The 25,160-nt window shown below is 47.3% G+C and overlaps 2 protein-coding genes across 5 annotated transcripts in view; one reads left to right on the top strand and one right to left on the bottom strand.

Annotated features, from left to right (window-relative positions):
* Window positions 1-16,180, bottom strand: part of LOC135228989 (pseudouridine-5'-phosphatase-like) — a 90,584-nt gene extending 74,404 nt beyond the window's left edge. For both annotated transcript variants that reach the window (XM_064278731.1, XM_064278732.1), the window contains exon 1: window positions 16,086-16,180. In XM_064278731.1, coding sequence (XP_064134801.1) covers window positions 16,086-16,155 — 70 coding nt within the window. In that variant the 5' untranslated portion in view covers window positions 16,156-16,180. The remainder of the gene's footprint in view (window positions 1-16,085) is intronic.
* Window positions 15,179-25,160, top strand: part of LOC135228988 (steryl-sulfatase-like) — a 196,341-nt gene continuing 186,359 nt past the window's right edge. Inside the window, exon 1 of one of the 3 annotated variants that reach the window (XM_064278727.1) lies at window positions 15,179-15,683. In XM_064278727.1, coding sequence (XP_064134797.1) covers window positions 15,615-15,683 — 69 coding nt within the window. In that variant the 5' untranslated portion in view covers window positions 15,179-15,614. Of the gene's footprint in view, window positions 15,684-20,848; window positions 22,122-25,160 lie in introns of those variants that run through there. The other 2 variants (XM_064278729.1, XM_064278728.1) reach the window with 2 other exon arrangements.

The following is a 25,160-nucleotide window of genomic DNA, read 5'->3' as shown; positions in this document are numbered from 1 at the left end:
TGAGTGATACCCCAACATTTCACTAACAACGCTCACTAATGCCTAGCCATCACAGGACACACACAAAACGGCAGTCCTTGTTCGTGTCTAGCCTACGTTCTCACGTTGCCTGCAATGTGTTGAAAATCGAGCCCGTAGAAAAAAATTTTTTTTTTTTTTTTAGGGAAGGGGTGGGTAAGGGCCCCGGTGGCGCAAATGGTTAAGTGCTGCACTACTAAGTGAAAGGTCGGCTGTTCGAACCCACCCAGAGGCACCTCGGAAGAAACGCCTGGTGACCTGCTTCTACAAGGTCACAGGCATTGAAAACCCTAGGCAACGGTCTACTCTAGGTGAGTCGGAATCAACTCAAGGGTAACTAACAACAAGAGGTGATCTAACAGATGGGATCCACCTAGTCTTCACTGTGTCCTATAACATCTTAACCATCCTTTCAAGGGTGAAGATAATTACTGAGTGGAGTTTCTGTTGGCAACACTCATCAGGTCCAAGTACTGGGCTAAGACTTGGAGAACACTCAACAAAACAGACCTAGATCCTGGCCTTCATCCAGGGCGCAGTTTAGAATCTAATGTTTTGCTCACAGTTCTGCTCCCAGCTCCAAGGGTCAGGCTCCGTTCTTCTTTGTCTTTGCCTTCAGGGTCCTTTAAGCATTCTGCCTATCCCACAGCCCCTCAGGAAAAGAGGGATAACCAGCAAGGACGGCCTCTCTGGAAATGACAGTTCGTAATTTTGTGTGTGTAACCACCAGCCGCCATTCAGGCAACTTCGACTCATCGTGACCCTCATGTGTGTTAGAACACAGCTGTGCTCCAGACGGATTTCTGTGGCTGTTATCTTTCAGAAGTCAGTCACTAGGGCTTTCTACCGAGACAACTCTGGATGGAGTCAAATCCCCAACCTTTCAGTTAGCAGCTGATCCATTAATCATTTGTACCACCTAGAGACTCCACAGATACACAGATTATAGAACCACAGATGGGGGAAAAAAAACAGAAAAGCCTCAGACTCATGCCAACCCCATGTGTGTTAGACTAGAACTGGGCTCCACACAGTTTTCGACGGCTGACCTTTTGGCAGTAGATCACGAAGACCTTCTTCCAAGGCACCTCGGGGTAGATTCAAACCACTCCGAACCATTTGCACCACCCAAGGACTTTGTATGAGTCTCAAGTTTTTTTTTTTCCTTGGGACAGGACCCCTCTGGCGACGGTAAAGGAAGGGGCGACCCTGACCTCAGTTACCACCAGAAATGTAAACTATGCAGGACTGCCTCGCACTCCCTCCACAGAGCACACACTGGTCCACTCTGATATGGTCACCGAGGACTAAAAAGAAAAATTACTCTGGGTATAAAACCATGTTGCATGAACACAGCAAACAGCACTACCAAATCAATGGTTCTTTTCAAAGTTTCCCCTGAGCTCGGCGAGCTGACTCCAATATTTACCCTAAAGCATTTTCTTTTCTCCCCTGCTCTGCAAAAACCAAACCAACCCTGCTGCGGCTGAGTCAATCCCAACACGTGGCAACCTCGTGTGACAGAGTAGAGCTACTCCGTGGGGGTTTCTTGGCTGTAATCTTCACGGAAGCAGATCACAGGTCTGTGGCTGCCACTGGGTGGGTCCGAACCACCAACCTTTAGGCTAGTAGTCAAATACAAATCGTTTGTACCACCCAGGGACTTTCCATTTGGAAACCAGCAAGCATCTCACAGCTAAGTAAACTCCACCTGGTAGGTGGCGGGGGGAGAAGAACCTGGTAGCTGCAGTAGTTAAGAGCTCGGCTGCTAACCAAAAGGTCAGCAGTTCAAATCCACCAGCCACTGCTTGGAAGCACTATGGGGCAGTTCTACTCTGTCCTATAGGGCTGCTATGAGTCAGGATCAACTTGACAGCAATGGATTTTTTGGTCTGGTTTTGGTAAGTGGGGCTGTGCCCTCTACAGCTCCCTGTTTGCAACTCAGCTGAACAGGAAGGACAGCAGCAGAGAGGGCTTCCGTGGTGCCAATTCTTGCTCATCACCAGGCAACAGACTGGACCTGAAAGGGAGGGTCTGAACGCAGGGCTGCAATCTCCAGGAGGTGCAAATGTAAAAGCACTCTACTATTAGCTGAAAAGGCTGGCAGAAGCCCCTCAGAAGACAGGCCTGGTGATCTGCTTCCGGAAGGTGACAGTCTTGAAAACCCTATGGAGTAGTTCTGTTTTGCACACATGGGGTCCTCATGACTCAAGAATGGACTTGACAGCAACTAAAGACAACAATCTTTATGGAACCAGATTGCCAGGCCTTTCTTCTCTGGTGCTGCTGGGTAGGTTCAAACCACTGACCTTTCGGTTAGCAGCTGAGAGTTTAACCACTGCGCCACCAGGGCCCCTTAAAAAATCATTGGTGTCGAATCTGACTCTTAACGACCCTACAGGACAGAGCAGAACTGCCCCACATGATTTCCAAGGTTATACGTTTACTGCATCAGGATTGAAGGAAGACTCATTAACAACCTGCGATATGCAGATGACACAACCTTACTTGCAAAAAGTGAAGAGGACCTGAAGCATTTACTGATGAAGATCAAAGACCACAGCCTTCAATATGGATTACACCTCAACATAAAGAAAACAAAAATCCTCACAACTGGACCAGTAAGCAACATCATGATAAATGGAGAAAAGATTGAAGTTGTCAAGGATTTCATTACTTGGATCCACAATCAATGCTCGTGGAAGCTGCAGTCAAGAAATCAAATAATGCATCCCATTGGGCTAATCTGCTGCAAAAGATCTGTTTGAAGTACTACAAAGCAAAGACGCCACTTTGAGGACTAAGGTGTGCCTGACCCAAGCCACGCTATTTTCAATCCCTTCATATGCATGAGAAAGCTGGGCAATGAATAAGGAAGAACAGAGAAGAACTGAGGCCTTTCAATGATGGTGTTGGCAAAGAATACTGAATATACATGGAGTGCAGGAAAAATGAACAAATCTGTCTTGAAAGTACAGCCAGAATGCTCCTTAGAAGCGAGGATGGAAATGTTACCAGGAGGGACAAGTCCCTGGAAAAGGACATCATGCTTGGTAAAGCACAGGGTCAGGGAAACAGAGAAAGTCCTTCAAAGAGACGGACTGACACAGTGGCTTGCCGTGATGGGCTCAAGCATAACAAGGATTATGAGGACTACACAGGAGCAGGCAGTGTTTCGTTCGTTCTGTTGTACATAAGGTCGCTATGAGTCGGAACCAACTCAACGGCACGTAACAACCATTTTTACAGAAGCAGAATGCTACATCTTTCTCCTTACCAAACGAAACCCACCTTTTGGACCTTTTGGACCCTTTGGACAGAGAAGAACTGCCCCACAGGGTTTCCAAGGCTGTAATCTTTACCAGTGCAGACAGCTACATCTTTCTCCTGTGGAGCGGCTGGCAGGTTTGAACCCTAGACCTTTTGGTTAGCAGCTGGGCACTTAACCACTGCACTACCAGGGCTCCTCCATTCTGCCATGCTTTTCAGAAATTCCTTTTCAACTTAAAGCTCTATCTCCAATAACCCCCACTAGCCAAAAGAAAACCTTTCAAGAGCAGAAAGCGCCTTCCATCTTTAGCCACTGGAATGGATCCATCCAAAGGCTGGTAGCATGGAGCCACTTTAACTGCTTCCAGGGGTTGGCCGGCTGATTGCTCAAATAACCAGTGGGAGACTTAAATGCTTTTTGCAGGGCACTCCAGACGACAACAACTGGTTTATCAAGACAGGTGCTGAGATATGGCTGGAGCTCCGAGGGAAGAACAAGTTCAGCCAGCCCTATCTGGCTGACCCGGAGGTAACCTACGTGTCTGCAAGTTGACCACAGAGCTGAGCAACAGAGGGGAGAGGGTGCCCGGTACGTCACAGATAGAGCCCAAGGCTATTCCTATGGGCCTCAAACATCTTCCTCTTGAAACGTATTTAAGGGCCAGTTTATGACAAAATTCCTCTCATGTAAGAAATCCAGGAACACGAGCGAGAGAAAAGCCTCCTGGTGAGGTCTCTCCTCTCACCAGGCCCCATTCCAGCAAAACGCACCTGGGCCCCAGGACTGTTTGCAGATTCATTCACGTGCCCACCAACATTTCACAAATGCTGCTGATCTTCCTGGAAGTAGCGGGACTGCCCTGAAGGACCCCTGTGTTTTTTATGAAATTGTTGTATCTCTTTCCAAAGTGGTGAGAAGAGAGAGAACTCTCACAGTCAGTGCCGCTGGAGTTAAGCCACCTGACTTCAGGAAGCCTCAGTTTCGCATCTGCAAAATGGGTAGTGTCACCAATAAGAACCACAGGCCATCTGCTTGCTGTGAGAGGGAAGTGAGAGAATGCCTATAAAGTGCTCGGAACAATACCAAAGACGGGGTGAGAGCTCTGAGTGAATACTGTCAGACCAGGGAAAAGGGTGAGAGTCTAAAGAAAGCCAGTGGTGGCTAGAATGAAATGAACATGGTTTTGACATATTTAGAAATAAGTAAAGGCCGGGAGATCTACTCCCGAAAAATCAGCCATTGAAAACTTCATGGGGTCACCGTGAGTCAACTCAAACGTAACTGGTTTACTGGTTTCCACCATTCCCATGTCTTAGCTAGCTTAAGGAGTCCCTAGGGGGTGCACGCGAGTAAAACACTGAGCTGCTGACCGAAAGATTAGAAGTCTGAGTCTACGCAGAGGTGCCTGGAAGAAAAGCCTGGTGACCAATCTACTTCCAAAAAATCAGCCACTGAAAACCTTATGGAGCACAACTCTACTGAGACATACATGGTGTCACCCACCAGGAGTCAGGATGGACTTGATGACAGTGGGTTTGTTTTTATTTGGTTGTTGGTGGTGCAAACAATTAATGCACTTGGCTGCTAACTGAAAGGTCAGAGATTTTAGTAAACTCAGAGGTGCCCAGAAGCACCTTGTAAGAAAGGCCTGGCAATCTCCTTCTGAAAAATCAGCCACTGAAAACTCCCTGGAGCGCAGTTCTACTCTGACATACACAGGGTCACCGTGAGTCGGCATCGACTCAATGGCAGTGGGTTTGGGTTTTAAGTACTTGGAATGCTGGGAGGTGGAGGAGGATGAGAAATCAGAGATGAGCTCCCAATTGGGACCCGTGTGGCTTATGCTGTCATTTCCCTACAAGAGAACGCAGAAAAACAGCTACCAGGCGGTGAATAGTTTAGTTTAAAGAGTAAGTTTAGAAGACGGTGCTTTGTGCTGTCTCTGGACCACTAAACCGCAAGCCAAACCCGCTGCCGTGGAGTCAGTCCTGACTCATACCAACCCTATAAGTCAGAGTAGAACTGCCCCATAGGGTTTCCAAGGCTGCAATCTTTACGGAAGCAGACGGCCACATCTTTTCTGTTGCAGAGCAGCTGGTGGGTTCCAACTGCAGACCTTCTGGTTAGCAGTTGAACACTTAACCACTGTACCACCAGGGCTTCTTTCTGGGCCACTAGGGTAGGAACGGGCTCAAGCATAACAATGATTGTGAGGATGGTGCAGGACCGGGCACTGTTTTTGTTCTGTTGTACACGGGGTTGCTATGAGTCGGAGGTGACTCGATGGCACCTAACAATAACAGGGCAGAATACCCAGTGGTCCCTGGGACTTGCAGACGTGCACTCGAGAGAAACGTGAAGGAGAGCCATCCATAGAGGCCAAGGACACGCTGGTGCCTAGGCGTCAGCTGGAACCATGAGTTTAGAAGAGGGTCCATGGGGACACCAAACAGAAGTGAAGAGGAAGAGAAGGGTATGAGGAACAAAGACAAGAACCTGCCAGTGAAACCAAGAGACAGGTGTCCATGCAGAGTGGGAAAGCGTCAAATGAGGCAGAAAGCTCTGGAAATATGTGAGAGAACTTACTGGATTTGGCCATCTGGAAGTCACTGGTACATTCATGACAGCCAAATCTGTGGGCTGTAGGATTAAAGCCAGTTTGCAGTGAGGGAACGGGGAAGGAGGGAGATATTGTTAACTGCTGTCGAGTTGATTCAACTCCTGGAGGCCCCATGTGTGCAGAGTAGAATTGCCCTGTGGGGTTTTCAAGGCTGTGACCTTTCGGAAGCAGATCGCCCCGGTTTTCTTCTGAGGTACCTCTGGGGGGGTTCGAACTGCCAACCTTTCAGTTAGTAGTCGAGTGCTGAACTGTTGGTGCCACCCAGGGGCTCCTAAAGAAGGAAGTAGGGATGGTGAGTCCTGCCTGCTGTTTTAAGAAGCTTGATGGGAACGGAGCAAAGAGATGCTACAGAGGGACAGTAAGGTCAAGAACTATTTCTGTTTCAGAAACAGAACTCGGACCAGTGGACTCCGTCCTCCCACACTTCTCTGCTCTGTCAGGTTTAACGCCTTTATTATTGTTGTTAGCTGGCCTCGCGTTGGCCTCTGATTCACAGCAACCCAAAGGACAACCCTGGTGACCCACAGGGTTCTCACTGGCTGATTTTCAGAAGCAGATCACCAGACCTTTCTTCCTAGTCTGTCTTTAGTCTGGAAGCTCCGCTGAAACCTGTTCAGCACACAGCAACGTGCAAGCCTCCACTGACAGACAGGTGACGGCTGCACGTGAGGTGCACTGGTCAGTAATCCAGCCCGGGTCTCCCTCATAGAAGGTAAGAATTCTCCCAATGGACCACCTCTGCCTTCTCAGAGGGAGTATAAAGGAGACGCGTCCCTATCTATGTTCCCAGAGGCCGGGGCTTGGGCAGTTACTTAACAAGCACACATGTCCTGCGTCCTACATGTCAAAGGCACTCCTAAGACGTCTTCAGGTATGGCCTAAGTTTCTAAACCAGCCTTGAGAAAGGTGCTCTATTTCATTACCCTCATTTTACTAAGAGACAGAGGGCTTGAGTATCTTGTTCACCCAGTCACCCTGCTAGTGCTGGCAAGTGGCAAACTCAGGACTCCAACAATAAGTCTGGCCCCAAGAGGAGACTTAATGCAAAAAGTCAAAAGTGTTTGTTTTCCAACCATGCACCCTCTTACTGTTAACACTCCTGCTGTTGTTGGGTGCTGTTGAGTAGATTCCAACTCACAACGACCCTGTGTTGACAGAGTAGAACTGCCCCAAGGTTTCCTCAGCTGTAATATTTACAGAAGCAGAAAGCCAGGTCTTTCTCCCCCGGAGCAGCTGGCGGAGTTCCACCAGCTTATGTTTCATTTAGCAGCTGAACGCTTAACTGTGTGCGCCACCAGGGCTCCTTAAGCACTCCTAGAGAACACAGTTTTCCAGGCACAGGGTTTTACCGTCCTTGCTGTTTTAGCAGCCTCTGGCATCATCGCTGTATCATCGGCTTGGTAGCCCGACTCCATTCTAGCCGAATTTATCACCAGGCAGCCCCCCGTGGCCACGTGCACACCCGGGCCAAATTCCACCAGAGACAACAGTCTCTCCCTTGAGTGTGACTGTAGAAATGGGCAGACGCATATGTAGCTTTGCTCCTGGTCTGTTCCTGGCTAGCTGTGTGATGGGCAGCCTTTTCTAAGCAGGGCATCACCGCTCAGGAAAGGGCAGGAAGCTTGGCCCCTCTCCCAGGGCTGGACAGGAAGGTGGATGCTCACCAAATGTGCAGACTGGGGCCAACAGCAATGTTGTGCAATTTCCTGCTGGCTAACAGCGTCGTGGAGGTGACTATTCCCATCCCACACACAGGCACCACTGCCTGCAGATGCTTGGTTACTGATCTCACCCATCCTAATACATATGTGAGGGAGGCAGTGTACACAGGAAGGTGAAGGAGGGGATGACAAAGCAGCCAAACGCCGCCGGTTTGCGAAGAGGCACTACAAGGACCACGGTCTGTTTTGGCAAAGCGAAGGGGAAAAACCGTTTCGGGAGCAGAAGTGTGCGTGCGTTATACAGGGGTCACATTGTCAAGAAAATTCTCGTTAGGCATCAACCATAGGCAATTTTGGCATCCCTGGGTGGTACAGATGGGTCATGTGCTCAGCTACTAACTGAAAGGCTGGAGGCTCGAGTGCACCCAGAGGTGCCTCAGAAGAAAGGCCTGGAGATCTACTTCTGAAAAATCAGCCATTGAAAACCCTATGGAGCAACCCCTGAGACTATTGCCCTGAGATAATCTTTAAACCTGAAACCAAAAATATCCCCTGAAGTCTTCTTGAAACCAAACATTAGTTTAGCTTAACTGGTACAAAATGTCTGCCTTGAGCATTACACTCTTTTACGATCTATCTATATGGGATTAAGTTGACAAAACTTAATCACTCAAAAAAAAATCACTCAAAAGAGAACCTTAGAGGGCAGTGAGTTTATATTAATGGGGGAGAAACAATTCAGAAAAGGAGGGGGAGAATGGCTGCCAACTGGAAGAGTGTCATCCACGTTACCGACTTGTACATGCAGAAACTGTTGAATTGGTGTGTTTTGCTGTGTATATTCTCAACAACAATAAAATAAATTAAGAAAAAAAAAAAAGCATTTTACCACTCCTCACAGTTCTGTTTACAAAGTCCTAACTGTGAACTAGCAAGGATGGTTACCTTTAGAGCTTTACCTTGTGATAACATCATATATCATCAGTGCTTTCAGTGGACGTTTCCCTGCTCTTTAACTCTGCATTCACCTCCATCTACTCCTGCAAAACAACAGAGATCCACTAATGCCAAGCAACGGGGTCCTCAGTCGCCTCATGTGCATGCGAAAGCTGGACAACAGAAAAGGAAGACAGAAAAACAACCGACATATTTGAATTACGGTGCTAGCAAAGAACACTGAATATACCATGGACTGCCAGGAGAATGAACACATCCGCCTTAGCGGAAACACAACCAGGATGCTCTTACAAGCTAGGACGGAGAGACTTCGCTTACTTTGGGCACGTCATCAGGAAAGATCAATCACTCGAAAAAGACACCGTGGTTGGTAAAGCAGAGGGTCGGCGAAAATGAGAATAACCTCAGTGAGGTGGACTGACACAACGGCCCCAACCACAGACTCAAACACATCAAGACGCCGTGGAGACGGCACGGCGCTGGGCAACGTTTCGTTCTGTCGTACATGGGGTCGCCATGAGTTAGAGCCAACTCCCAGGCAATTAACAACAATCAGTTAAAAAAGAAAAAGAAATAGCATCAGAGGAAAAAAGTAATGATAATCAGGAAGATACCCACTGCCATCAACAAACAGCTTTTTAGGGCAAAAAAAGAAAGGAAGAAAAAGGTAAAAACTCTTTTAAAAAAAAGTAATGAGTGCTGGCTCTTGACTATATCCGGTGTGCATAACTAAGGTTCCAAATAAAACCGCACTAGGAGGATATTTTTTTTTAATTAAAAAAAAATATATATATATAATAAGGGAGCCCTGTGGCCCAGTGGTTAAGACATAAGGCTGCTAACCAAAAAGTCAGCAGTTCAAATTCACCAGGCGCTCCTCGGAACCCAAAGGGGCCATCCCATAGGGTCACTATGAGTCCGAATGGCTCCACAACAATGAGGTTGGTTTTGGTTTGGTTAGGAGGGTAAGGAAGCTTTGAGGAAATAAGGGCATTTCATACCCGCAATGACGGAAACCAGCTGAATCCTTCAGTCATATCACTAGCTTAATAAAACTCCCTTTTATCTGCAGTATTTTACAATTTAAATCTCACCCCCTGCTGAATTATTCTAGGAATAGGAGCAACTGTGGCTGACAAGGAACCACTAACTACAAGAACAGACTCAGTGCTGACATGGCTCACATCTACCAGAAAAAGCAGAACCCAAGAGAACAGAGGTTCTCAATTTTAGTCCAAAACTCACTGTTTTATTATTGACAAATTTTCTCTAACATACGATTTAGTCTATTATCTCCTTCCTATGGCCCCTTCATGCATATTAACTCCAAATCTCTTTGGACCCTTAATGTGAACACACGTGTCCCGTGCTTGCCGAATTTCAGACTTCTTTCTGGTTTTCAGAAACAATAGTCATTGATTATCGATTACACTCTAGCGAGAAAGCCAAAGTTAGGGCCCCTTTGATGTAGGCTCTGCTCTGTCCCAAGGCCTCAGACCGTACTCCAAATTTCAGCCAATTCTTTGCATATGTTCACAGGAACCTAAATTCCACCTAGCAAGGTGAAGCAAAACCCAAATGTGTGTTGTTAGGTCCCAGGAGAGCCAGAGCAAAGAAAGAATGTAAACCACTACACAGTGACCCCAACATCCTGAGCGACACCCCAAAGCATGCCCAACAAGAGGGGATCTCATGATTACTTCAATCTGCAAGTTCCAAGGCTAACCAATAAACACACACAGGGGCATACCGAATGACCCTTGATTCTGCTCCACCTTCCTAAAAAATGTGCCACACCAAAGACCAGCTGTCGTGGAGTTGACTCTGACTCATGGCCACTCCATGTGTCTCAGAGTAGAACTGTGCTCCACCGGGTTTTCAATGGCTGACTTTTCAGCAGTAGATTGCCAGGCATCTCTGGGTGGACCTGAATCTCCAACCTTTGGGTTGGCACCAACCAGGGACTCCAACGTGCCAAACGACACTTAGAAACCCCACTTGGGATCGTGCGACTAACGGCATTAACTGAGAAGAACCAACAAACTCTGAAAAGTCCACATCTCTACTTTTAGGCTGTATGTGTATGATGTCAGGTCAAATGACAATGCACAGAGGTTCCTCAGAAAATTTAATCTGTGGCACGTACTAATATTAAATTCCCGCTGCTGTCGAGTCGATTTCAACTCATAGCAACTCTATGGGACAGAGTAGAACTGCCCCATAGGGTTTCCAAGGAGCAGCTGGTGGATTCAAACTGTCAACCTTTGAGTTAGCAGCCAAATGCTTAAGCACTGAGCTACCAGGGCAGGGAGATTCTATTTTTGTCATCAACTTTATGATGTTCTGGTATTTATGGAAATTCGTAGAGGTGAAGTTAAAAGGATGATAGTAGGAGACTGGATACTGAAGGTGGATTGGACAGGTTGGTGCCTGGTTCTCTGGGCCAGGGATTCTCCACCACTGTGTTCAGCAGACACCACAAAGCCCCTGCCTCTGAGACTCGAGGCAATGAAACAGGTACCTGTCAGCAGAGTCAAGGGCTATCCTTTGGCAGAAGAAAGCTATGGGAGCGTGGACAAGGACAAATTAGGTCATACATTCGACTACAGCCAGGTGACACAGAAGCCATATGTCACACACTGAAATCACCCAATCTGTGCATTTTTGGAGACGTGGTATCCATCATTCATACCACAAACGCTCTTACTTGCCCTCGCAGATTTATTTCTGTGGCTGATTTTTAAGCTAGGCTTTCTTATGTTACTTGCTGAATTTTTAGGGATTTTAAGTACCAAACTCCTGGAAAACACATTCTGCATACGCTGGGCGCCTCCTAATTCCGAATTATGTGGCTCGTTAGCATCTACCCTCTGCTCAGCCCTCACGCCTAGGCTGCTGCCACAGCAGACATCAGGCTTTGCTTCCCAGAGCTCTAGGCCTGCGTGGTCCAATATGGTGGCCACGTGCCACATGTAGCTATTGAGCACTTCAGTGTAAAACACACCGACTTTGAAGACTTGATACTAAAAAATGAAAAATATCTCAATGATCTTTTATACTGAATACCTGCTGGGTAACAATATTTCAGATACATGAGTGGTACAAACCGTTAAGTGCTCAACTACTAACCTAAAGGCTGGCAGTTCGAACCCAAGCAGAGATGCCTCAGAAGAAAGGCCTGGCAATGTGCTTCTAAAAGGTCACAGCCTTGAAAATCCTAAGAAGCACAGTTCTATTCTGACACATGGGGTCACCATAAGTCAGAGTCAATTGGTGGGCAACTGGTGGAGTCCCTGAGTGGGGCAGTCCGTTAAGGTCTGGGCTACTAACCAAAAGGTTGGAGGCTGCAACCCACCCAGAGGTGCCTCAGAAGTCCTGGTCATCTGCTTCTGAGAGGTCCCAGCCATGAAAACCTATGAAGCACACTTCCACCCTGATACACGTGTGGTCGCCAGGAGTTGGAAGTGACTTGACCACCGATTGGTGGTTACAGGAGGGTAGATAAAATTTAACATTCAAAATAATGTCACTAGTTTTATTTACTTTTTACTGTTGCTGCTGGAAAATTTTACATGGCTCCATTACATTTCTATTAGACAGCACTGCTCTCCAGACAAGCTTTCTTCTTAAAAAGATTTGACCCATCCTTTGTACACCCACCTTTCCATAGCCCTTAGCTGAGTTAATCCTTCGCTAGATAGTTGTCGCTCGAGTCCTGTTTAATACTTGCGGTCTTCTGCCTTCAAAATCTTGTACTGAACCCTAAGTAAGCTCAGCCCCCCTTTTCTTTCTCCGAATTCCATTTGAAAGCCAAAATTTTCACCTAAATCATAGCCTATGAATTGCCACCTCGTTTCAAGAAAAACAGACTCCGAAAGTGGCTTTTTTGTTTGAAAGGACAACCAACAGAAACAAATTTCAAAAGCACTGGCAAGTGCCTTGATGTTCTCCACATTTCTGCAGAAAAAAAGTTCCTTTTACCTCTTCTTTCTCCTCTGATTAAACACACTTCTCTCGTAATGTGAGAATCCTCAACAAAACTATTTGCTTTCGGTTTTACTTCCCTGAAAACTCCGGTACACGGGCTACATTAACAAATAGAACTTCCTGAGGAAATGCATTTGATGTCCTGAAAAGCAGACCTACTGCTAAAGAGATCACTATAAACTGATGATATATTGTTATGCAAACAGCACACATACTGAAGGCAGACTGAAAAATTAGAGCAAGCATAATTTGGGAGATTAAATGAGATAAAATAGTATATTTTGGAAAGCTGTCATTTAGACAAGACATTTTGTAAAATCACTAAATGAGCAGAGGCAAACTCCTGACAAAGTTCTGCAGGTCTTTCACTTCAAAGATGGATTAGGGGAGGAAAGGGGGAAAAAAAAAAAAAAACAGGTAGAAAGTGAGAAAGCACTAAGACTTATCTTCCCAAACAGCAGTTAATTCTCAGTTTTCTGACCAGTTAACGGAGTCCGTGGGTGGCACAAACAGTCAAGCACTCTGCTACTAACCTAAAGTTTGGCAGCTAGAACTCACACAGAGGTGCCTTGGAAGACAGGCCTGGTGATCTACGTCTGAAAACTCAGCCATTGAAAACTACAGAGCCCAGCTGTACTCTGACACACATGGGGTCACTGTGAGTTGAGTCAGCTCAACTCCAGCAACAGACTTTTTTGAGCAGTTCCGAGGTTTGGGTTAACATTGTCAGGTCGATGCTGGATAAACCACTATACTTGTCCTAACTAGCAAGTAAGAGGATCCTGGTTGAGAACTACCCCTGCCAGTTCTGCCAGGTAAATGCTATTCATCGCTTCAGGGAATGGCTTTGTGTGAGCCTACAATCAGAATCATGCATCAAGCTCATTTAGAAGTTTAATAAATTTAATTTTAATGAGACATCTCTGTTTGTATTAAAATTCATAAGGCTCCCCCATGAGGTTCTCCGGACCTGGCATTAGAGGGTACAGGATTTGACAATTCCACTTCTTGACCACCTGCATGGGGAAATTCATGTCTACAAACTGTACTACTTATGAATCCCAGAAGCTTTCTGAAACTGACTAATTTCAAATTCAGTAGCTGCAGACGCTGGTCTCTCCTATTAGTGACCGCTATGGAGATGTTTCGGAAATCCTGGTGGCGTAGTGGTTAAGTGCTACAGCTGCTAATCAAGAGGTCGGCAGTTGGAATCCACCAGGCACTCCTTGGAAACTCTACGGGGCAGTTCTACTCTGTCCTATAGGGTCGCTGAGTCGGAATCGACTCGACGGCAGTGGGGTTGGCTTTTTGTTTTTATGGAATTTTTTTTTAACTTCGGAATTCATCAGTTTACACCTGTGTGTCCATAAAATGAAGCTTTTTGTGTGATATATTTATATGTATGTGTGTGTCTGTGCATGCGTGTATATATACATAAAAACTCATTGCAGTCATCTCATAACAACCCTACAGGACAGAGTAGAACTGCTCCATAGGGTTTCCAAGGCTGTAATCTTTACAGAAGACTGCTATGTCTTTCTCCTGCAGAGCTTCTCCTGCAGAGCGGCTAGTGGGTTTGAACTGCTGATCTTGTGGTTAGCAGCAGAGTACTTAACCATTCCACCACCCCATGGCACCCCTTATCTCTCTCTCTCTCCCTCTGTATATATATCATCAGTCATATTACTACTAAATCACTCCACAATACAATCAGCTCTAGCAAGGGCACCCTCACCATGTAAGATAAGTACATCATTTATATTAGAACCTGACTGATTTCTCAGCTTTGCTCCTTATTCGCTGTGTGACCTTGGGCAAGTAACTTGACTTCTCTGAGCAGCAGTTGGGGGTGTGTGTTTTTAACTAGTTAAATGCAACTATTTCCTCCTACCTTGCAGGATTTTATGAAATGAAGCAATCACGTATGTGAAACCACCACCAGGTCAGCAGTTTACATTAAGTACGCAGACATTTTTACAAATCTTGGAGCCCTGGTGGCACAGTGGTTAAGAGCTCAGCTGCTAACCAAAAGGTCAGCAGTTTAAATCCACCAGCTGCTCTTTGGAAACCCTAGGGACAGTTCTACTATGTCCTATAGGGTCGCTATGAGTTGGAATTGACTCCCTGACAACTGGTTTAGGGTTTTGGTTTTTTTGGGGTTATGAGCCCAAATAAGGAGCCAGGTAGGGTAATGTTAAGCACTCGGCTGCTAGCCAAAAGGTTGATGGTCTGAAATCACCCAGTCACCGAACAGAAGACCTGGTGATCTGCTTCATAAAGATTAGGCCCGTTGCTGTCGAGTCAATTCTGACTCATGGCAACCCTACAGGCCAGAATAGAAATGCCCCATAGGGTTCCCGAAGGAGCTGCTGGTGGATTCGAACTGCTGACCTTTAGGTTAGCAGCCAAGCTCTTAACCACTTTGCCACCAGTGCTCCTTAGAGATTACAGCCTAAGAAACCCTATGGGGCAGTTCTACTCTATCCTATAGGGTCACAATGAGTCTGAATGGACTCAAGGGCACATGACAAGGAGTTCAAAAGGACTCTACAGCAAGTGGTTTCATTTTCTTGACGTATGAAGCCTTCTATTGGATGATCTCGGTGTTAATTCTGTTGTGTTTAGAACAATAAATTGAGTCTGTGTTATTCTTTTAACTGCTTTCCGTAGTCACAGAGGGGTGAAGGTGAGGTTCACCGTCTACCACGACTGACTGGCTGAACGACTGCTTAGTCCACACACAAGTGCTCCTAACCCCTCAGATGCACAGAGCAGTGCTTCCCAAACTTTCCCTTCTGACGGGGCAGTTCTGGGGTGGGACCGGAGCTTCTGTATTTGTAGACAGTTCCCAGGCTCTGGGTTAGTGTGAGCAGCCAAACCAAATAACTGGGCCACTCATCCCCCGCGCTTCTGGACTTCGGGAGCCGATACTTGCTGGTTACCGGCTGGGACCGCCCTGTGCACTGCAGGACGTTAAACGGCATCCCTGACCTCCACCCTCTAGGTGCCGGCTAGCACCTCCCCGCCTGCAGCTGCGACACCCCAAAATGTCCCCAGCCGCTGCCAGACGTCCCCTGAGGGGCAAAGCCGCCCGGCTGCGATGTACGGCCACGTAGGCTGCTACAATCAAGGTGCGTCCACCTCCGAGGTCACCTGGAGACGGCGGCAGGTACCACTGAGGCTGCTTTGAAGATGGGGAAACTGAGGCTGCGCGGGGGCGGCCGGAGGCCTCGGGCGGGGTGGGGATGGAGGAGTCTGGACCCGGGATGGCCACGTGACCGCGCGTCCGGCCGAGGGTCCCCGGGGGCTCACCGGGACGTGCTGCGACCCCCACACCACGGCCGGCCACCGGAAGCGGGTTCCGGGCCGCGTAGGCGCCGCCGCCGCGCGCCGGGGACACGGACACGGGCCCGCGGACCCCGCTTCCGGGCCGGTCGGGGGCGCGGGGGCCCGAGGGACCCCTCCCTGAGGCGACCCAGCCCGCCGGCCCTGAGAGGTCGCCCCCCGCCCCCACCCGCCCCCTCCCTCACCCCCGGTGAGTTTATGTGGGAGGCGGCCGCAGGCTACCCACCCAGAAGGAGACCGTCCATGTCAAAAAGCAGGTGGGTGACGGGCCGCGGCAGGGTCGCGGCGGCCGCCATGGCGCTGCCTCCTCAGCCAGGTGGGGGCGGGGAGAAGTGCGCGCGCCCGCCCTCCCGCGCAGCACCGCGCACGCGCGCCCGCCGCTGCGCACGCGCACGCGCGCCCCGGGCACCTTCGCGCCGCTCTGCGCACGCGCTCCCGGAGCCGCATCCGCGCGCCCCGGCACCTTGGCTCCCTTCTGCGCACGCGCGCGCCGAGCCGTCCCCTCGCGGCCTCCGTGCGCGCGCCTGGCCGTCATCTCCACAGCAGGAGCCACCAAGCGTCGGGGAAGTGGTGCGGGCGGGCGCGGCAAGCTCAGATCTGCTGGGACAGGTATGCAAGGAGGACGCTGATATTAAAACAAAAAAAGCCCTCCAGGTTTTGCCTTATTCCTGAGTTCTCTTTCTTATCTAACCTCTCTGAAGGCAGTCTGAAAAGCATTTTTTTTTTGCCATTTTCAGAAATGCAATTTTTGTCCCTGTTTCCGTTTAGTGTTTGTTGCAGCGCAATGGGTTGAGCACTCAGCTACTAGCCAAAAGTTTGGCAGTGAGAACCCACCCAGAGGCGCCTCAGAAGAAAGGCCTGGCAACCAGGGCCCAAAAGGTCACTATGAAACAGTTCTATTCTGCGCACATGAAGTGGCCGTAAGTTGAAATGGACTCGAGGGCAACTAAGCACAACAAAATTAAAGCTTTCAAGAAGCAGAAATACAATAAGAAACTTCAAACTTTTTTTTTTTTTTAGAACTTGAGGGTTTATTTGTGGTTAAGCGCATTGAATGTGGACAAGGGTGGACCTGAACGAATACCAGCTTTTCAGGGCGATTGCAGAAGCCATGCACTGGAGAGCCTTGTGGATTTCAGCTCCCAGCACACAGGAAAACATGGTTCAAATGATTTTTTTTTCAAGTCTTATTTTCCACTCTCTTAAAAAACACATATTCTGTATAAAAGGGAAGACACCTCTACACTTAAGAGAAAAATGAGTACTTTAATGTGTCTTTATTACACGGTAGACTGGAAAAACAGAAAATGTGTTCTTTTGAACGCTTTGTGCATCTCTTAAATCCAAAAAAATCAAACGCATTGCCATCGAGTTGATTCCAGCTTATAGCGACCCTACAGGGCAGAGTAGAACTGCCTCATAGTGTTTCTGTCTCAGTCATCTAGTGCTGCTACAACGGAAATACAAATGGACGACTTTAACAAAGAGAAAATCTCTCACAGTCTAGGAGGCTGCAAGTCCGAATTCAGGGCATCAGCTCCAGGGGACGGCTTTCTCTGTTGGCCAAGGAGCTTCTCCAGGCGAGAACCTCAGGTCCAAAGAATACACTCTACTCCCAGCACTGCTTTCTTGGTGGTATTAGGTCCCCATGTCTCTCTGCTCCCTTCTCTCTTCTATAGCTCAAAAGAGATTGGCTTAAGATACTATCTAGTCTTGTAGATCTCATCAGTATGACTGCTGCCGATCCATTTTATTACGTCATACTGATAAGAGTTACAACACGTAGGGAAATCACATCAGATGACGAAATGGTAGACAATCATACAATACTGGGAATCATGACCTAGCCAAGCTGACAGATGTTTTGGGGGGACACAATTCAATCCATGACAGTTTCCAAGGCTGTAAATCTTTATGGAAACAGACTGTCCCATCTTTCTCCTGAAGAGTGGCTGGCAGGTTCGAACTACTGACCTTTAGGTTAGCAGCTGAGTGCTGAACCACTGCACTACCAGGACGCCTTTTCAGATGCTCTTTAGCTTTTCATAATTCTCCTAACAGCCCCAAAACGGACAGCTCCTGTGTTCGAAGGAGGGTGATTTCCGCTCATGAATTATATACAATTTATTTTTGCGAAGTTGGGTTTTCCTCGTGGGACCATAGCTTACTTTTTCTGAAAGCACAACAGAGAATCTCCGGTAAACTATTGTACACTGTTGTCAGAAACAAAAAAGATGATTCTTCCTCATGCAATGGGAAACTGAAACATGCCGTTTATTGTAAAAAAAAAAAAAAAAAAGCCGTTCTTCTGTGCAGTCTTAACTTATTCCAGGCTTCTTACTGTGCTGCTATGGCTCTTCTGTCTGAAAAGCCACTAGTTTCCTGTTGTCGTTTTTTGTTTGTTTGATTGTTTTTTGCCTGTGTTTGTCTCATCTGCTTTATTTGGAATTTGCTCGTAGCCTGGGTTACCTTTGGATGCACTCCCGGCCGTGGAGTTCTCCCTCAGCAGCCCTGCTTTCCTGCCCGATCTCTTACTACTTTGAAGGAGCCCCAGGTTGATGGCCAAGCAAGTCCTGCATCTTGCCTTTCTATAGCCCTGGAGTTACCAGGAACACCCAGACCTAAAAGGGACAGATTGTGTCAAGAACTGAAACCCTGGGGCTACTGGTGACAGGACGCTGCAGACATTCCATTATCCCCTTTCCACCTGCAAGGATCCCATTGCTCAATCTCCTTAGCTGGGACACTCACGTGGGAGCATCTTTAGATTTTTTTTAGGGGCTGGGGAGGCATCAGATGTGCAGAGATTTTGAGTGATGTGTGTGGTTAGGGACATGTGGCTGAACCAGTCTTTCCTGTAGAAGATAGAGCAAACATCACGCTGAGGACCCACAGTGGCCGAGTATTTCCCAACCCTCCACGTGTTAACATCTACGTGGGCCAACTTTTCCTACAAGATGGTGGTAGGAAAGGTACACAGGTCACCTTTACAATGGAGCAGCAAGTTTAAGGAGACTTTGGAGGTGACTCCACAGGCCTTACCTGTACTCACGTATTCAAAGAAACCATGATTGCACTGAGGTTTTACAAGCCTACAGAAGTCGTTTTCCTGCATGTCCTGCATGCCCCTCATCTAGACCTTGATAGGATTGACATTTGCCATTAGGGGCTGGATGCTTCTCTCTTGTGCGGGCTGTCCTATGCCTTGTAGAATGTTTAGCAGCATCCCCGGCCTCAACCCACTAAATGCCAGCAGAACACATACACACACACACACACACACACAGTTGTGGTGACCAAAGGTGTCTCCAGACACCGTCAGATGTTCCCTGAGGGCAAATGAACCATAGTTGAGAACCACTGTTCTAGAGAATTATAGGTGTAGATAACTTATCGATGAATGGGTTAGTAGGTAATATATATAGGGTACAATGGCGATCCAGCGGTAGAATTCTTGCCTTCCATGCCAGAGACCCAGGGTAGATTCACAGCCAGTGTACCTCGTACGCAGCCACCACCTGTCTGTTGCATGTTGCTGTGATGCTGAACAGGTTTCAGTGGAGCTTCCAGACTAAGACAGACTAGGAAGAAAGACCTGGTAATCTACTTTCAAATATCAGCCTATGGAAACTCTATGAGTCACAAAGGCCTGATCTTCAACTAATCATGGGGATGGTGCTGGACCAGACAGTATTTCTTTCCGTTGTGGATGGGGTCACCATAAGTCGGGTGCTGACTTGACAGCAGCTAGCAATAAGAATATAATGTATGATTATATATATGATCCCATAGCCTGCCAAGAGCTCAGAGATTCTGTCCCTCATGGGGTGGTCTTTCAGCATAGCCCAAGAGTCCAGGTATCCACAACCAGGCAGAAGAGCTCTTTGCTGTGAAGACAAGAGGGAGAGACGAGCGGACTGCTTGTACTGCTAGAAAAATAACAGGGCAGACATTGTTATGACATGTTCCTGACAAACACAGGCCCATTGCTACTTAGCAAATGCACCCTTCTGTGCTTGTAAAACAAACAATTGTCTGTCTCATTCCTTCTGCCCTTAGGTACTCCAATTCAGTGGGATCATTGTAACTCACTCCCTGGGCTACATGGTTTTCTTTCCTACTAGAAAGCAGCCCCTGAGGACTGAAATACCTTCAGAGACAAATTAGCAACCATTCCTCTGAGAGAGGCTGGGGAAGTTGGGTGCAGCCATCATGGTCTTATGGTGTAGACAATCCACACTGGAGCCCAGGTCCCAGCAAACTGCACAAGTGTCAGTCTAGAGGGTCACAGGCTCAGGGAACCAGCGGTCTGTGCACGGTGCCTCATGGTGAAAGAAGGAATGTGAGGACATAGCCCCGGCCTCAGACACTTGTGGGAAGTTCCCAAGTCTTCCCTACCACCTGTCCTCGAGGGCATCACCTTCATGGAAACTTCTGTCACTCCCTGGCCCATAAGGAACTTAATCTAAAGGGTGATGTGACTTCTGAGATGCCTTTGGGACATCCGAGCTGGAAGGGGCCCATGAGAGGATCTGCCTCATCTCAGATGTCAGGATGCTCGGCTGGGGGAATGCTGAGTGCTTTGCCCAAGGTCATCCCCAAGGTCGCGTGGCTCTTTGGAGAACTAGAGCCCGTTTCTCCTATACCCAGCCCAGTGCCCCGTGTTCTACCTGCTCCGTCTTACCCTCTTCTGTGCCCTTCTTGACTTCTCCAGGGGACAGAACCCACCCCGCCTAGATCAAAAGCTTTTGCTCCATGGCGATGTGCTGGCATAGGTAATGTGTTCTCATGGCCCACCTGCAGGTGTCTACCCAGAGGATGCCCTCTGCTCCAGCCACGGGATGTCAAGACCTGGCTGTCTCACTTCAGCCTGAGGAGAAGGGACTGTGCCTCCTGCTCCTGACAGCTTGGGAATAAGGGTGCAGCTTTCCCCAATAATGAAAAACCAGATATCTGTGCCCTAGAGGAGGCACAGTGTTATCTCCTTACTGGGAATTCATCCAGTTTCTCTTCCTTCCTCGTGTAGCTTGTACGACAAGAGTTTTCCTTCCTTCTTCTCTCCCTCTTTCCCTCCCTTCTCTCTTTCTCTCCCTCTGTTTATCCCTGTCATCTCTCCCCCTTCCTCCTTCCTCCTCTCCTATTTTTCCCTCTTCTTTCCCCCTTTATTCCTTCCCTTCTCCTCCTTTCTCCTCTTCTCCCTCCCTTCTCTCCTACCTCCATTCCTTCCCTCTCTCCCTCCCTCCTTCTTTTCCTGTCCTCCTACCTTCCTATCTTCCCACTCCCCTCCTTGCCTGCCTTTCTTCCTTCCCTCTTTTCTTTGGGTGTGGCCAAATTCTCAGACCCCACTTGCTGTTGTTGTTAGGTGCCGTCCAGTCGGTTCTGACTCATAGCCACCCCATGTACAACAGAACAAAACACTGCCCAGCCATGTGCCACCCTCACAATTGTTGTTATGCTTGAGCCCATTGTTGCAGCCACTGTGTCAGTCCATCTCTTTGAGGGTCTTCCTCTTTTTCGCTGACCCTCTACTCTACCAAGCATGATGTCCTTCTCTAGAGGCTGATCCCTTCTGACAACATGTCCAAAGTATATGACACGAAGTCTCGCCATCCTTGCTTCTAAGGAGCATTCTGATTGTACCCCTTCCAGGACAGATTTCTTTGTTCTTTTCACAGTCCATGGTATATTCAATATTCTTCGCCAACACCACAATTCAAAGGCCTCAATTCTTCTTTGGTCTTCCTTATTCATTGTCCAGCTTTCACATGCATATGATGTGATTGAAAATATCATGGCTTGAGTCAGGCGCACCTTAGTCTTCCAGGTGACATCTTTGCTCTTCAACACTTTAAAGAGGTCCTTTGCAACAGATTTGCCCAATGCAATGAGTCTTTTGATCTCTTGATTGCTGCTTAGGAAGAAGGAATCAGCAGTCGACTTCTGAAAAGAATTAGCTAGTGAAAACTTTATGAATACCAGCAGAACATTGTCCTTACTTTAGCTGTGGCCAAATCCTCAGACCCCACTTAGGGTGAGCCATACTCATAGTGGGTGTGACTGGCAATGTTTCTTCTGTCTCTTACCAGAGGCACGAGGCGGGTGCTGCCTCCCTCGCCATCCTGGTCCCATCTCCTTGGACACATCCCGTGGTTGGCCTTGTCTTTCTGTGTACCTCCCATAATTGCTGCCTTTGATTAAACTGCTCACCAGGCTGCAAGTCTTTAATTCTGCCGGCATCTTCCACATGTTTCATAGCGCTCTGGTAAGTTCTCAGAAATATTTATTAGGGGCATATGCTGAGAGTCCCAGATTAAAGAACGATTGGTTGTTGGTGGTTAAAATTGGCTCTTTGTTTCATAACAAGTACACTCGTGGCCACCAGTCCTTGAATGACGGGGACGCTCTTGCTATTTTATAAACGCTTTCACATTTAATTCCCCTGACAACCGTGCAAGGGAGGCAGGATAATTATTACATAAATGAGAGGATAGAGCTTGAGGGAAGTTAGATAGCTTGCTTCAGGTAATGTAACGGAGAAGGAGCAGGGTGGAGAGTCCAGCCTATGTGGGTCCTGCTTCCCCTAAAAAAAATCTACAGTCATAATAACAACAAAACAGAAGAGCAAAACTGTATGTTTTTATATTTTGATATGTTTTATAAAAGCCCTTATGTTATGGGTAAGCAATCAAAACCACAAGGAGCCCTGGTGGCAAAGTAGTTAAGCGCTCTACTGCTAATCGAAAGGTTGGTGGTTCGAACCCACCCAGAGGCACCTCAGAAGAAAGGCCTAGTGACCTGCCTCTGAAAGGTCACAGCTTTGAAAACCCTCTGGCACAGTTCTGCTTTGCACACGTAGGGTTGCCATGAGTTGGAAGCGACTTGATGGTAACTAATGATAACAATTTACGTGTATATATGCCCACACACGTATGTTAGACACTGTACGTAAATGAAACAATATGTGTGCGCAGCAACTACTAACCTAAAGGCTGGCAGCTCACATCACCTAGCACTACTATGGAAGAAAGGCCTGGCAATGTTTCCTTTAGAATCACAGCCCAGAAAAATTTATTGAGCAGTTCTACTCTGTCATAGAGGTAGAATGCAGTCGCCAGGAGTTGTAATCGACTTTTAGGCAACTAACAACCACAGTAGGAGTTTTAAGAAACCTAGTAGGTAAGGTATTTATTTATAACTATAAATATATGTACTTTGATATAAAGATATAATGTTATGTCTGTGCATATACGTATACGTATATAAAAACCAAACCAAACCCAGTGCCGTCGAGTCGATTCTGACTCATAGCGACCCTATAGGACAGACTAGAACCGCCCCATAGAGTTTCCAAGGAGCGCCTCGCGGATTCAAACTGCCGACCCTTTGGTTCGCAGCCGTAGCACTTAACCACTATACCACCAGGGTTTCCATATACATATATATGTTGTTGCTGTTAGGTGCTGTTGAGTCGGTTCCGACCCATAGCATCCCTATGCACAACAGAACGAAACATCGCCCGGTCCTGTGCCACCCTTACAATCGTTGTTACGCTTGAGCTCATTCTTGAAGCCACTATGTCGATCCACCATGTTGAGGGTCTTCCTCTTTTCCGCTGACCCTGTACTCTGCCAAGCATGATGTCCTTCTCCAGGGACTCATCCCTCCTGACAACATGTCCAAAGTATGTAAGACGCAGTCTCGTCATCCTTGCTTCTAAGGAGCATTCTAGCCACACTTCTTCCAAGACGGATTTGTTCGTTCTTTTGGCACTCCATGGTATATCCAATATCCTTCGCCAACACCACAATTCAAAGCTGTCAACTCTTCTTCGGTCTTCCTTATTAGGAATCCTTGACAACTTCAATCTTTTCTCTGTTTATCATGATGTTGCTCATTGGTCCAGTTGTGAGGGTTTTTGTTTTCTTTATGTTGAGGCGTAATTCATACTGAAGGCTGTGGTCTTTGATCTTCATTAGTAAGTGCTTCAAGTCCTCTTCACTTTCAGCAAAAAAGTTGTCAACAGAGAACCCCTGAGGGAGCAGGAGATCAGTGGGATGCAGACCCCAAATTCTCACAAAAAGACCATACTTAATGGTCTGACTGAGACTGGAGGAATCCCTGCGGTCATGGTCCCCAAACCTTCTGTTGGCCCAGGACAGGAACCATTCCCGAAGACAACTCAGCAGACATGAAAGGGACTGGACAGTGGGTAGGAGAGAGATGCTGATGAAGAGTGAGCTATTTGTATCAGGTGGACACTTGAGACTGTGTTGGCATCTCCTGTCTGGAGGGGGGATGGGAAGATAGAGAGAGTTGGAAGCTGGCAAAATTGTCACGAAAGGAGAGACTGGAAGGGCTGACTCGTTAGGGGAGAGCAAGTGGGAGTATGGAGTAAGGTGTATATAAACTTATATGTGACAGTTTGACTTGATTTGTAAACGTTCACTTGAAGCTCAAGAAAAGTTAATAAAAAAAAAAAGGTTGTGTCATCTGCATAACGCAGGTTGTTAATGAGCCTTCCTCCAGTCCTGATGCCCCATTCTTCTTCATATAGTCCAGCTTTTCAGATTATTTGTTCAGCATACAAATTAAATAAGTATGGTGAAAGAATACAACCCTGACACACACCTTTCCTGACTTTAAACCAATCAGTATCCCCTTGTTCTAGCCGAACAACTGCCTCTTGATCTATGTAAAGTTTCCTCATGAGCACAATTAAGTGTTCTGGAATTCCCATTCTTCGCAGTGTTATCCAAAGTTTGTTATGATCCACACAGTCGAATGCCTTTACATAGTCAATAAAACACAGGTAAACATCTTTCTGGTATTCTCTGCTTTCAGCCAGGATCCATCTGACATCAGCAATGATATCCTTGGTTCCACGTTCTCTTCTGAAACCAGCCTGAATTTCTGGCAGTTCCCTGTCGATATACTGCTGCAGCCGTTTTTGAATGATCTTCAGCAAAATTTTGATTCAACGTGATATTAATGATATTGTTCTATAATTTCCACATTCAGTTGGATCGCCTTTCTTGGGAATAGGCATAAATATGGATCTCTTCCAATCAGTTGGCCAGGAAGCTGTCTTCCATATTTCTTAGCATAGACGAGTGAGCACCTCCAGTGCTGCATCTGTTCGTTGAAACATCTCAATTGATATTCCATCAATTCCTGGAGCCTTGTTTTTCGCAAATGCCTTCAGAGCACGTTGGACTTCTTCCTTGAGTACCATCGGTTCCTGATCATATGCCACCTCTTGAAATGGTTCAATATTGACTAATTCTTTTTGGTATAATGACTC

This window comes from Loxodonta africana, chromosome Y (genome assembly GCF_030014295.1).
Source record: "Loxodonta africana isolate mLoxAfr1 chromosome Y, mLoxAfr1.hap2, whole genome shotgun sequence".
Taxonomy (NCBI): Eukaryota; Metazoa; Chordata; class Mammalia; order Proboscidea; family Elephantidae; genus Loxodonta; species Loxodonta africana.
This window is presented reverse-complemented; position numbering and strand designations above follow the sequence as displayed.